The 14,844-nt window shown below is 48.5% G+C and overlaps 1 protein-coding gene across 1 annotated transcript; it reads right to left on the reverse strand.

The window, feature by feature from the left end:
* Window positions 1-6,565: 6,565 nt before the first annotated feature.
* On the reverse strand, window positions 6,566-9,732 carry LOC135808915 (serine-rich adhesin for platelets-like; the record flags this gene model as incomplete). Its single annotated transcript, XM_065322166.1, has 2 exons — window positions 8,494-9,732; window positions 6,566-7,132 (listed from the first exon to the last, which is right to left on the reverse strand). Coding segments are annotated over exons 1-2 (1,806 nt in total), but the record flags the coding sequence as incomplete, so codon positions are not given.
* Window positions 9,733-14,844: the final 5,112 nt, after the last annotated feature.

The following is a 14,844-nucleotide window of genomic DNA, read 5'->3' on the forward strand; positions in this document are numbered from 1 at the left end:
GTTCACAGCTCAAAAAATGCAACCGCACTCTACGATGTACAATTTCACAACAGTCCATAGAAAAGAGATCACAGTTGCATACTCTTGGGTAGGCCTTGGCGGATAATGCTCGAAAAGGTGGCAGATTCTGCTTTTTTTGCACCGAAATTGGCAGAACCATACAAACCTTATGGCGGGCAATTCCTCGAATTCTGCTCCATTTCTTTATCCACATACCAAACATGCATGAAACTTACCAGAAAAAGTACCGAATTCTGCCAATTTTTCTGCCGGCATTATCCGCCAAGGCCTACTCTTGGGTTATGGACTCTTGATATGATAAAATAATTATAACGTATATACAGATCTGTACTCTCTTGTACCATCATCCTTCAATGCGACGGACCCCACGATAGGCGGTCAGCCTTTGGGTCATCCTAATAAAGTTTTTATTAGTTATTATTATGTAGATGTATAGCAGGGAGTCATATTATGTAAACGACTCCCTGCTGTATGGGGAGATTTTCTGGAAAGAAATACTTCCAGTACGAAGTAGGGAGACGATTAAATGCAATCAGAATGGATGTTAGTTGCCGTCAGTATCTTCTTTACTTATCTTTACTTATAAAGAAGAGGCACCTGTGACGTGTGTCTGTGTGTGTGTGTGTGTCACGCTCCTTATAAAGAAGAGGCACCTGTGACGTGTGCTAGCTCAGGGCAGCGCTGCTCCGCAGCGCTTCACTCAGCGTGACACAAAAACACACGTCACAGGTGCCTCTTCTTTATAAGGAGCGTGACACACACACACACACACAGACACACGTCACAGGTGCCTCTTAATTGGAAAGGCTTCCTGTCTGAAGCCTTTCCATACTGGTACTCGATGTTCCAGTTTTGTGACACGAGAATGGCACGAGAATTAGTGTACCGCTGAGTGTACCGCTATACACGTGGTCGACACGTAGTCGACACGTTGTTGATACTTTTTTGACACGTGACCCCGTCAACGGTCTGCTTTGTGCCAATGCCACCCGGTAAACGCCGATGTCGCGTACGACAAAGACGACTATCCCGTACGCGAAATAGTTGAGAATTGCATGACGTGGACCTGACGGCAAGGACAACTGCGAGGAGGCCCCTTTCGGTACCCCTGACGGGAAGGAGAACTGCAGAATTCGACGAAGTCGAACGAGGAGGTCCCTTTTCCGTACCCCATACTGCAAAGTGCCATTGATGGATACCTTTTGCACCTGGAACGACCCCTTAAACGCTGTCGCGGCGACTATCCCGTACGCGAAATAGTTGAGAACTGCTGACGTGGACCTTTTGCACCTGGAACGGCCCCGTAAACGCTGTCGTGTCGGCGGAGTGAATGTGCAGGGTACTAGGGTGAAAAGAATTGCTGCAAAGACGTAGTAGTAGTAGTAGTAGTAGAATTTATTATTTTGATAGGGAAGGCCCTACAGACGTTGCCGTCTTGTTACAGGGAACCCTAAGTGCTCTTTACAGAGCGAAACAAAAACGGATAGATGCTCAACCTGACGACACGAGACAGGCAGAGAATTCCACCTATCAGCGCCAAGGAAAGAAATGGAGAACATGCCATATCTAGTGGTAGCAGCGGGCAAAGAAAGACGTCCCCTCTACTAGGCTCTAGCCTAGGCCTTTGCCTTTGGAGACATCGTCGGCGAACTGAATGCGCAGGGCGAAAAGAATTGCTGCAAAGACGTCCGCTCTAGGCCTTTGGAGACATCGTGGGAACTCCTTCCGGTACTATACAAACTACTGACGTAGCCGTGGACATGTACATGGAGAGTCATGGTGGGACTTCATGTACATGGATACATGGTGGGAATTCCTTCCGGCACCCCCGTACCGCAAAGCCAACGGTGGGGAAGGAGAAGTGCAGACGTGCAGGAAGACGAACGAGGAGGAACCAGGACGAGCGAGCAATGGCAGGACTAGCTGGACCGTAAGTAATAGCTGAATTGTGCATGACAACTTGACATCCATGCGGCACTCGCCACTTGCCACTGCATATTTCTTGTCCACTAACAATGTCTCTCTTCTGCCCCCTGTGTGTCCACGGCCCTGTTGCTGAATTGGCCCGATGAATCGAATGTCTTCCGCAGCTGGAACGGCCCCGTGAACGCTGTCGCGTCGGCGACTGAATGCGCAGGAGGGAAAATATTGCTGCGGAGACGTCTCCTCTAGACGACGGTAAGGCACCCCATTGATATGTTGCCAGTGTGTGCCAGGGTATCGCGCGATGGTGAATGAGGAATGATGAAGGGTACGGTGGGACTGTAGACCTGTATTACGTTACCTTCTACTAACACGTTATCAGGTGGAGAGTGTCTTGTAGTCACTCTCTCTATTCCTGTACTTCATTACGTTTAAGGTGTACGTATAACTTCTCAAAAAAAGCTAATGGTCTACAGTCGTGTCGGAAGGGTACGGTGGGACTGTAGACATGTTACCTTCTAACACGTTATCAGGTGGAGAGTGTCTTGTACTCACGTTATCACTATATCAGGTCGAGAGCGTATTGTAGTCACTCTCTCTCTATTCCTGTACTTCTTTTCGTTTCAGGTGTACTTATAACTTTTCCAAAAAATTTAATGGTTCACGTCTTCAGATAGAGAGCGTATTGCACCGTCTAGTCTCTGTAGTGCATTGAGATTTTGTTGATCGAACATGAAATGGATACACAGACAAAGCCAGGCCAAGTACATGGCGAGATGTCGCCAGAAGAACGTCTTCAGGTAGAGAGCGTATTGCACCCACTGTCTAGTCGATTTTGTGGATGGCACATGAAATGGATACACAGACAAAGCAGGCCAAGTACATGAGAGAGTGGACGATGTGCAGATCGACACGGCCTGCGGGTACTTCATTAAAGTTACCCCTGACATAACTAGGATAAAAGTTAATCACTGCAAAAACATTGCCAAGTATGTGAGCACTTTGGACTTGACAGAAGAGTGCACGGGCGACGTTGACAAAACATATGGCGGTGACTGTCACTATCATGACAGCAGGGCACATCGCACGCAGCATCGCAGATCGTGTCGAATTGCGTATCATAATATTGCAAAATTGCTCCTGTGCATGCAAGTGGATTTCATTGCACTTCTCAGTTTGGGAAATGCTCGATTATGACAATTCTGCGTGTGAGTGCACTAGCCCTGAATAGACATGTAGGTGAACCGTTTGTGGTGTCTCATAGCCTACCTCACGACCTTCTGCTTTCTTTCTTCATCACTTGTATCTTGCAGGTATATCATCCCGTGACGACCACATTGAAGTCTGAATTTGAAGTGTGAAGATGCTTCAGCAACCACATCGTACTTTTCCATTGCTTTCATTGTGCTTCTACTGTGCATGTGTGTAACTTGTGGGGTAAACATGTGATGACATTGTATTATTATTATTATTATTATTATGAAATGACCCAAAGGCAATGTGCCTATCGTATGCTGGCGACACTGTCAGATGTTCATGCGTCTAACGTACACCTGCATGTTATGCATTGAAAAGGGTTTGCCACTTGCGATCCTGGGACGAGTATCAGGTCCGCTTTGTCCTGTGTGGGCTGTATCAGATTGCTGTTCACTTCTCTATCTGTTGGATATGTGACTTTCTGCAAGTTTCTGGTGTATGATGGCCACGTCCTTGCTTGTCACTTTGTATGATATTACATTCTGAATTCGCTGCTTCCATGGCATGGTCTGCAAACTACAATCCTTGGGCAAATGTCATGTTTGCTATGTTGTGCTTTGGCCGTCAGCTTGTCTACACGCTGTAGTTGAATTATTTTTGTTTCACAACTGACTTCCTCAAGTACGGTGGCCACTGCTTTGCATGGCATTACACATGAAGAATTTCCTGTTTCTGTCGTGTGCATGTGCGTATGTGTGCGTGGCCACGTGTGTGTGCCGTGTGCATACACATGGTTGTGTAGTTGGGGTGGGGAGGGAACGGAAAAAGAGCTGAAATTATCCATATAAAAATCGCTCTGTGAGCGGTTCTGAAAAACCTTTACTGGTACTGCCCCGTCGTAAAAGTAAGAAATTAGAACTGGCCCATTGTCCCCCCAAATGCGAACTGATCCACCTAAATCGCGAATGACGGGACCCGAACGCACCAGTAGCACGAGGTTCCTACCTGTGGATGCAGATGGGGACGTTGGTCCGGACCATAGGCCATGTACTGTACTAGCGGAAGGCTTCCCTATCAAAATAATAAATTCTACTGCTACTACTGGTGTTACCCTATGATAATTGCCGTGATCCTGTGCCCTCCCGACCTCGTGCTACTGGTGCGTTCGGGTCCCGTCATTCGCGATTTAGGTGGATCAGTTCGCATTTGGGGGGACAATGGGCCAGTTCTAATTTCTTACTTTTACGACGGGGCAGTACCAGTAAAGGTTTTTCAGAACCGCTCACAGAGCGATTTTTATATGGATATCTTTACTTATAAAGAAGAGGCACCTGTGACGTGTGTCTGTGTGTGTGTGTGTGTCACGCTCCTTATAAAGAAGAGGCACCTGTGACGTGTGTTTTTGTGTCACGCTACCCTGAGCACGCGAAGCGTGCGAACAGTGTATAGCACAGTGTAGCTAGCGGCCGCAGAAGCACGGAGCACGCGAAGCGTGCGAATCGTGTAGCTAGCGGAAGCAGCCTAGCCACAGAAGCACTGAGCACGCGAAGCGTGCGAATCGTGTAGCCACCACCACGTGCTGAGCACGCGAAGCGTGCGAACAGTGTAGCTTAGGTGGTAGCGCGCGCTTATAGCAGACACGATTAGTAGTACTAGTACATGTAGTACGAGTAGCAGTAGCAGCCGCGCGCAGAAGCACTGAGCACGCGAAGCGTGCGAATCATGTAGCCACCTAGCCTAGGCCATAGGTAGCACTAGCACTAGCAGCCGCACAAGCGCTGCGGACCACGTGAACCGTTCTCTGCAAATAGAAACATCTGCAACAAAAGGATACAAAAGATCTGCACTGACTGCACTCTGCATCTGATCTGCAGTGAAGAGCGCATCGCACTTTTGTTCGTAAGTTTATGAATTTTTTGAGCCGCTTCATCCGCCACCAGGTGATGGACAACCCTGACCAGCCTCCCGAAGGCGTAACAAACGTCCCTCCTTCTCCTTCCAACGATGAAGAACCTCCCTCACCAGGACTTCAGCGGTCTGGCCACCACCACGTGCTGAGCACGTGTGCTGTTCATGTACTTGCTTCACCCGCATGCCACATTCGGCCAGGCAACGCTGGCCGGGGGTGCTGCTAGTAAGTTATAAGACTATTAAGAGGCACCTGTGACGTGTGTCTGTGTGTGTGTGTGTGTCACGCTCCTTATAAAGAAGAGGCACCTGTGACGTGTGTTTTTGTGTCACGCTGAGTGAAGCGCTGCGGAGCAACGCTGCCCTGCAGCCTGAGCTAGCACGCGAAGCGTGCGAACAGAAGCACTGAGCACGCGAAGGGTGCGAATCGTGTAGCTAGCGGAAGCAGCCACAGAAGCACTGAGCACGCGAAGCGTGCGAATCGTGTAGCCACCACCACGTGCTGAGCACGCAAAGCGTACGAACAGTGTAGGTGGTACTGGTAGCAGACACGATCAGTACGAGTAGCAGTGGCAGCCGCGCGCAGAAGCACTGAGCACGCTGCGTGCGAATCATGTAGCCACCTAGCCTACAAAGGCCATAGGACATAGTCATAGGTAGCACTGTACTATACTAGCAGCCGCACAAGCGCTGCGGACCACGTGAACTGTTCTCTGCAAATAGAAACATCTGCAACAAAAGGATACAAAAGATCTGCACTGACTGCACTCTGCATCTGATCTGCAGTGAAGAGCGCATCGCACTTTTGTTCGTAATTTTATGAATTTTTTGAGCCGCTTCATCCGCCACCAGGTGATGGACAACCCTGACCAGCCTCCCGAAGGCGTAACAGACGTCCCTCCTTCTCCTTCCAACGATGAAGAACCTCCCTCACCAGGACTTCAGCGGTCTGGCCACCACCACGTGCTGAGCACGTGTGCTGTTCATGTACTTGCTTCACCCGCATGCCACATTCGGCCAGGCAACGCTGGCCGGGGGTGCTGCTAGTAATAATAATATTAATAATAATAATAATAATAATACTAACTGGTTTGAGGGAAAGAGACAAACGGGAAAAGTCTGAAGAAAAAATTGACTGTCACCACCAGGACTCGAACCAGGGACCCTCGCTTGTAGCCAGCGATGCTCTAACCACTGAGCTATGGTGTAGTCGTCATCCAAGCAGAGACCGTTCAATGTTTTCTTCAGACTTCGTAACTCACACTTCCTGTGAATCCACACAAATAATAATAATAATAATAATAATAATAATAATAATAATATCCCGTTCTCCCCTCTTTTTTGAGGATTCTTTGTACTTCGTCTTTCTTGTTTTTCTTGTTCCTTTGTTTTTTGTAGGACAGATTTTTGGTGTACTGATTTCGGTCGTTGTTGTGTCTGACTCTATTCCCAATATATAATAATAATAATAATAATAATAAGAAGAAGAAGAAGAAGAAGAAGAAGAAGAAGAAGAAGAAGAAGAAGAAGAAGAAGAAGAAGAAGAAGAAGAAGAAGAAGAAGAAGAAGAAGAAGAAGAAGAAGAAGAAGAAGAAGAAGAAGAAGAAGAAGAAGAAGAAGAAGAAGAAGAAGAAGAAGAAGAAGAAGAAGAAGAAGAAGAAGAAGAAGAAGAAGAAGAAGAAGAAGAAGAAGAAGAAGAAGAAGAAGAAGAAGAAGAAGAAGAAGAAGAAGAAGAAGAAGAAGAAGAAGAAGAAGAAGAAGAAGAAGAAGAAGAAGAAGAAGAAGAAGAAGAAGAAGAAGAAGAAGAAGAAGAAGAAGAAGAAGAAGAAGAAGAAGAAGAAGAAGAAGAAGAAGAAGAAGAAGAAGAAGAAGAAGAAGAAGAAGAAGAAGAAGAAGAAGAAGAAGAAGAAGAAGAAGAAGAAGAAGAAGAAGAAGAAGAAGAAGAAGAAGAAGAAGAAGAAGAAGAAGAAGAAGAAGAAGAAGAAGAAGAAGAAGAAGAAGAAGAAGAAGAAGAAGAAGAAGAAGAAGAAGAAGAAGAAGAAGAAGAAGAAGAAGAAGAAGAAGAAGAAGAAGAAGAAGAAGAAGAAGAACGCCCGTGATCGGCAGAGTCAGCGCCGGTCCCAGGAAACGTCAGGACAGACATCCCGTCGACTCCAGAACGCCCGTGATCGGCAGAGTCAGCGTCGGTCCCATAGCTAGCTATGCAGAAGACGTTACTTCAGTAACTCGTTGAAACGTTTTGCAATACAATGATGTAGCTAATCAAAGGAAAAAAGCATTTCCATCAGTTCTAACAACATGCACGATGAGCTAGGCAACAAAGCATAGCGCAGGGCCCTGAGCTTCCAAGCTCTCTCGTTTGGTGTTTGTTTGTGTCACGCCTGGCGCTATCCCGTATCTGTCCCGTCCCGTACCATCAAACACAGCTGGCCACATACAGCTAGCTGCTAGCTGGCCGCAATATTCAAATAGGGCCTTCAGGAGACGAAATGAAACGAAACGAAACGGAACGAAAACGGGCTGGCTTCGAAACGTTTTCAAACCGTTTACACGAGAACGGCAAATCGTTTTGAACCGTTTACACGAAAACGGAAAACGGGCGATCAGGCTGGAGAGGAGTGGAGTTAGGGCGCGCTCACACTGCGACCAAAACCAGCGTCCATGCGGCCATGCGGCCAAGTTGCATGGCAACGGCATGAACTTGACCAAAACGTCGACCCCGACCTCCGGAGGGGGATGCCACGACTTGGCGGCAACATGATCGTAGACGTGAAGCGTATTTGTGTACAACCTGGCCTGAAGTATGTTCAAGTATGTGCCCCAAGGCAGAACACTGCCTTGGGGCACACCTCTTGAGCATGGGACTGCATCAGAGAGAGCCTCACACACCTTGACACGCTGAGTACGACCAGACAGATAACTAGCCAACCATAACAATACTCTGCCATGAATAGTTTATCAATCAAACGTTGATGTTGGACACGGTCAAACGCTTTTGACATGTCAACCATCACAATACCTGTGTATTTTCGCTCTTGTTTGGCCAACAGCCAACGGTTGGCGGCTAGAACTAATGCATCTTCGGTAGAGTGCATTTTCCTGTAGGCAAACTGACTGCTAGGTAATATGCTATGTTGCGTGAGGTTTGCTGTGAGTTGCTTCTTTACAAAGAACTCCAAAATCCGGGACAGAATAGGGAGCAATGACACTGGTATAGTTAGTAGGGGATGTTGCATCGCCACTCTTGAACAGTGGAATAATGTGTGATGTTTTAAAACACACTGGCACAGTACCTGATGTCAAGGATGCATTGACTAGGGTGGTAAATGGAGGTGCCAGGACGTCTGAACACTGCTGCAGTACAATTCCAGGAATGTTGTCACTCCCAGATGCTTTGTGAGGACTCACAGTTTGCAAGCATTGTGCAACATCAGACATGCTTACCGGCTGAAATGTTGAGAAGCTAGATGCGGAGGCTGGACCATGTGGTACATGCAGCTCAGGTGGCCGCATAGGGTCATGCACAATGTCTCCAAACAATTTACTGAGTGACTCAAGCTGCGCTTCAGGTTCTTTCCCTGTCTTCTGTCGGCCTGTGACATCGTTCATGACAGCCCAAAGTTGCCGTTGATCTGATGTATCACATCTCTTAGTGAAGTACAAGTTGCGCAAACTTCTGTCCAACTTCCGTGCTTTGGAGCGAGCTGATCGGTGTGCTTCTTGAAGGTTCTGATCGGTTTTGTCTCGGAGCCAGAGACGATGCGCCCGGTTCCGTTCACGAACACTTGCCACTAACTCATCTGTAATCCAGGGACAAGGACGTCGAGATTTGCGGCGCCGTTCCCGAAGTGGAGCATGTTTGTCTAGAGTGGTCTGGATTCCCGCAGTGAGTGACGACACAAGCACATCCACACAGACAGAGACACAGGTAGTAAGCGTCTTCTCCAGGTCACATGTAAACATATTCCAATCCACTTTGTGCAAACAGCGAGTCTTGCGCAGATGCTGTCCCTTCAAGTGGTGACTTGCTGAAATTGGCAGCCTGGCAAGTATTGCAGAGTTGTCACTGATATCCAAATGTATAGTCTCGCAAACACCCTGGATCGGGGTGGTAGACAAGAATAGATCCAGTAGTGTGGCAGTACTGCTGGTCACTCGGGTAGGAGATGTGACGTGGTTGCGAAGGTTAAACTGGTTGAGTACATGATGCAAAGGAGTCACAGCATGGGCATCATTAAAGTTTACGTTGAAGTCTCCTACTACCACAGTTGTGGTCTGCGGTCCACTGCAGGCAGTCTCTAGGTTTGACTCCAGCCCATCCCAGTAGCCTGCAGATTCACTAGGTGGTCGATAGCAGCAGCCCAGTAAGACCGTCTCTTTGCCTGGTCGACCTGGGGCTAGAATCTCCAGCCACAGCATCTCCAGCTTACACTCGAGGTCACGTCTTCGACGGGCTTGCAAGGACGTATGACAGTAGAAGGCAACACCGCCTCCTTGCCTGCCTTCCCGATCTTTGCGGAACACACTGAAATGAGGAATGTTTACTTCTCCGTCTGTTACATCGGCTGACAGCCAAGTTTCCGCAACGCCTAGGATGTGTACTCCACGGGTTGAGATAAAGTCTTCAATTTCTGCTATTTTTCTCCTAAGGCTACAGACATTTAAGAAAGCTACACTGGTCATGATCTAATACGATATGGTGAGTTCGCCAACTGTCATATGCTGGTCGTTGCTCTCGTTGTTACCCATGTCCTCCTGTTCCAAGTCCGAGTCGGTCAGTAGCTCATTTCCTGAAAAGTCAACAAGTTTTTTTGGCACTCTGAAGGTTTTCCGTCCCCTGCCCACCATAAAGCCTCCCTTGTCATCTGGAGGGCAGTGAGCAGTTACCAGCTCCTTGTTAAGCTGGTCTGGCTTGGCTGATTCCTGACTAGGTGAAGAAACTTGAGGTGTCCCAGTTTCAGGTGCTGAAGCTGTACTTCTTGCTGACTGGCTTGTACTCACTGTTGGTTCTGAATTTGCACCCACTGTGTCATCCAGTGCCCCCTGGGCCTGGCCCTGAGTACCCTTCAGCGCGCTGGCTGCTTCATCAGCGTAGATCTAGGTAGGTACATTTTTATTTGAATTCGCAGAACCAAACGGGCGGTGTCGTCCAATTACATGGAAGCGAATGGAAACAGTAAACTATTGTAGGAAATAGCATAACATGATAGCAGGGTGTAGTACAAAGCAAAGAACGCTCAGTCAATGAATAACGTTGTTTGTTTTTGTTTGTATTCTTTATTTAGAGTGGGAAGTCCAAAACAGGCCCTAGCCTAATAACAATGGTCCCACTAGTGAGGGAATGCTGTATATCTGTGCATACGGATCAGTGAGTGTAACAGCAACTAGTAGGGAAAGAAAAAGAGAGAAGAAAAACAACTCAAAACAGGAGTTGCGACTTGCATAGGGAGAAAATTACGTAAAGAGCAGTGCATACAGTATTTGTAAAAAGGCTTATTTATCTGGTAAGCAAAAAGGCAAGAGCCATTGACTTAAAGCGATTGCGTTTTCTTTCTTGCCTGACCGCAGCGGGGAGCTGGTTCCATAAGATGGTCCCAGCATAGGTAACACGCTTGGCAAGATATGCAGTTGGGCTGGCTGGGACAATCAGTAAATTGCTGTGCCCACCACGAGTTTGAGTGGAATTACTGCGGCTGAAAAAGTTAGCGAACAACATGCTGATGTTAGAGGAGTCATGGAGACAACGCCAGATAAAAACCAGAAGGTGCATGTTGGTGTATGTGGTCAATGTTTGGATGTTCATGCGTGTAAGAATATTGCTTGTGGGTGTCCCGGGAGGTACCCGACAGACTGTGCGTACAGCACGCTTGAAGAGCCCATTAAGCCGTCGACTTTGATACGCCGTGAGAAATGGTAAGTAAGCAGAAGCGGCATACATAAAGTGTGATAAAATGAAAGAACGAAAATAGGCTATGCGACATTGAAAGGGCAGGAACGTAGCGTATCGTCTGAGCACGCCAACTTTTGACGCGACGCCCCGTGCGACGTGGTCGACCATGGTGTCCCAGCTCATGTCCGCATCAAAGTGGAGACCTAAATATTTCGCAGAGCGAACAGTTGGCAGAGGCAGTCCATTACATTGCACTTGCAAGTCAAATGTTTGAGATCGTACTGGCGATATCGACATAATCTGTGTCTTCGTTTCATTCAAGATGAGACCGCGGTTCCTAAGCCAATCGGCGAGGTGCTGGACAGCACTTGAGAGATTTTGGGACACCTCATCCGTGCTCATGCTGCTGGATCTAATATTATTGAGATATCGTCCGCAAATTGCAGGGTCGCAACGTTGTAAGGGGACAGCTCTTTCGTAATGTCACGGACGTAGAGAATAAACAACAGGGGCCCGAGAACTGACCCCTGTGGTACTCGGAGAAGCTGGTGTATGGTGAGCTCGGTACCTGACCGACTTTGACATACTGTGTCCGATCTGAGAGGTAGTCTGCAAGCCATTGCAGCACCGTTCCACCAATTCCGACCTCGAATAGGTCCTGAATAAGGGTTTGGTGCTTCACCTTATCAAATGCTTTTGACATATCTACGAAAGCAATCCCCGTGAAGTACTTTCTTGTCTGGGCTTGGCATATGCCCTCAACGGCTAATACAAGGGCATCACATGTGGAATGATGTGAACGATAGCCGAACTGAGTTGGTGGAAATAGATCATGTCGGCACAAGTACTGAGTGAGCTGATCATGGATGACTCGTTCCAAAAGCTTTGAAACTATCGACATTAGAGACACGGGTCTGTGATTCTTTGCTATGCTGGGATCACCACCTTTAAACAGAGGTGAAATGCTGGCCACCTTCATAGGAGCTGGGAAATGTCCCTCCCTCATGGATTTGTTGAACAGTAAGGCCAATGACGGCGCAGGAACATCTGCATGAGCTCGAAGAAGGGCTGCAGGGATGCCGTCACTGCCAGTTGCCTTCGTCGGATTCTGTTGCTCTAGAAGCTTCCGGACTTTTGCAATAGATACAGGAACAAATTCCACAAAACTAGTTGCCGTTCGTGGCCCTTGGGGTAGGTGAAGATGAACTGGGCGGCTGGGATCTTCCACGATCTTGGCGAAAGCACTTCGAATTGCCTCAGCTGAGCACTGAAGCGGTGCCGATTTTCTTTGTTTCCCCGTCAACTGGTTGATGATTCGCCAGGTTTGTTTTACATCACAAGTCGCAAGCTGAAATTTTGTACTGTAGTACGCTTCTTTCAGCTTCCGGTTCCAAGTAGTGGCCTCCCTTCTCGCCGCTTTGAATGTGGCGTACCTTTGCTCAGATCTGTCTGACAGCCACTTTCTATGAAGCCGGTTGCGCTTACTCAAAAGGTGCAAGAGCTGGCTGTCCATCCACGGTACCGATTGTCGCTTGTGCTGCTTACAAGATCTAAGAGGGGCATGAGTGTCAAGCACCTGCAGGAAGCGATTATTCCACTCCGTCCACATGTCTGTTGGGCTGCCTTCGATGCTGCAAAAATTCTGCTGAATCAAGTCAGCTTTGAAGCTTTCATGATTTATCCTTCGGTAGTTCCGGCACAACATTGATGTCTCGGGACTCCTTGTCGGGTCAAGGTAGAATTCACTTATGACCGCTGCATGGTCGCTGAAAGCCACGGGATGGATCGTTGCCACATTGTGCTGGTCAAACGTATTGAAGAACAGGTCCAATGTGGTGGCTGTGGAATTAGATGCAAACCGTGTCCGCTGATGAACGCCCTGGTGGAGACTGTAGCTTGCCGTTAGATCAGACAGGAAATGGAGCTGATGATCTGGAGCCGTTGATGGATCCACATTCACATTTAAGTCACCGCACAGTATAACGTTCCTGTCCGGAGTGATAGCTGAGTGTAGAAGACCATCAAGGCGATCCCAGTAGCCAATAGGTTCAGAGGGAGGACGATAGATTGTGCCTATCAAGCAACTCCCACCAGTGCAGGGAATCTCGCCCCAACAACTCTCAACCCCAGCAGCAGCTATATCGCATCTCGGCTTGAGAGGCAAGGATGTTCGGGAATATAAGCAGACACCTCCACCAACCTGATCCTCTCGATCAGCACGCAAATTATTGTAACCTGCCAACGTGATTTCTCCATCAGTAATTGTACTATCCAGCCATGTCTCGTTCACACAGACAACATCAGGACAATGCTGGCGGGTGAGTTGTGCTAGGTCATTAATCTTGTTTCGAAGGCTCCTGATGTTTATCAGTAGAACTTTCAGCTTAGCATCACCACTCAGTCCTCCCCTGTCTCTGAAAGGTGCTTTCGGATGGCGCAATCTACCCGGAAAGAAAGTTGGAGCCTGCGCATTCAGTATCGAGGTATTCATTGCGCCTCTGCTTGGTCGGACCTGAAGCGCCAGTCACGAAGAGTGTATGCAACTGTTTCAGGCCAGAAAGACTTTTCACTAACTTTGTTCACGTCCTGAGCGTCAACTGTTATTCTCGCGGAGGCCGTTCTGAAGTATTCAGAAGAGTATATAATACATTGCACTATCTCCACGTCCCGATCTCTGCACCATTCAGCGATGGACTGTGCCTGGCAACCATACGGGATTTGCCCCAGGTAGAGAACTTTCCGCGGGCCTCTGGGGACGGTGTCTAACGAAGGTGTCGGGTTGCTATCGGACGTACGTTCCCGGATGTAACGTGAAGACTCGTGGCGGCGGATGGGATTTGTCTGCGCTTTGCGACTGTCAGTCTGCCGTTCCGCAGGACTTGTAGCCTTCTCCGTCCCGGAAGGTTCTGATGCTAGCCGCCTCTTGAAGCGTTGACGCTCCTTCCTGGACATGACATCCTCGAACGGCGCCTGGTCAACCGATATGTCCATTGGAAGGTCAATTGGGGCAGTGTCTCTAGATATGGCCTGTGAATACAAGTCCTTGGGTTCATTCCTAGCAACGTCTTCAAGCACTGATCCTTCACCTCGGGATGTGGCATGTAGGTCTCTTTGTGCTCTTTCAATCTTCGAATAGCTCGCCAGGGGAGCAGTCATCTGCGGCCGGGCATGCTTGTGCTGTTTCCCGCCGCTGGCCCTCTCCAAGTCTCCTACTCTGTCCGAGAGAGATGCCAGTTCCCGCTTTACAATCGCTTCAACCTCTAGTAAGGGGATACCCTTCTCCTCTGCAGCCGTGATCTGCCGCCGCTGGTCGTCTCTCAGCGCTGCCAACTCGTCACTGATGCTAACGACAATCCGCATCATCTCACCCAAGCGTTCAACGACTCCAGCAGCTCATGGGTGTAAAACACCCACACCAGCCTCGCGAAGTTTCCCGACCACCTCCGCGCGAGCCATACTGTCCAGGCCATCAATGCTATGCCGCCGAGCTAAACCTCGCAGTTCCTCGAAAGTGAGAATGGCTAAGTCTACAACGTCACCCAGGCTCATCTTGCACCAGATTACCGCAGACACGGCCGCAGCAAGTCGCGAAAATAGCGTCGTGAAGACAACCCACCAGTGTGAACAGAGGCGCGAGCACTCCACTCCAGCGCGTGATCCAGCACGTGATGCAGCGATGTAGCGATGTAGGTAATCCAGCTAGACGCAACGCACAACCCAGCCCTAGCGCTAAGGATTAGACCAGACCTGGACCAGGACTTCATCCAATGGCAGGACACTGCCAACTCAGCCAACCTGAAGATATAACAGCAGCCCCAGTCAGCTCCAGACCAAACAGCAACCAAGCAACTCAGCAGCCAAGCAAGCTTCTTCCTCCAACCAGAGCATCCAAAAGTCCAACCAGC

Source organism: Sycon ciliatum, chromosome 1 (genome assembly GCF_964019385.1).
Source record: "Sycon ciliatum chromosome 1, ocSycCili1.1, whole genome shotgun sequence".
NCBI classification, from domain to species: domain Eukaryota; kingdom Metazoa; phylum Porifera; class Calcarea; order Leucosolenida; family Sycettidae; genus Sycon; species Sycon ciliatum.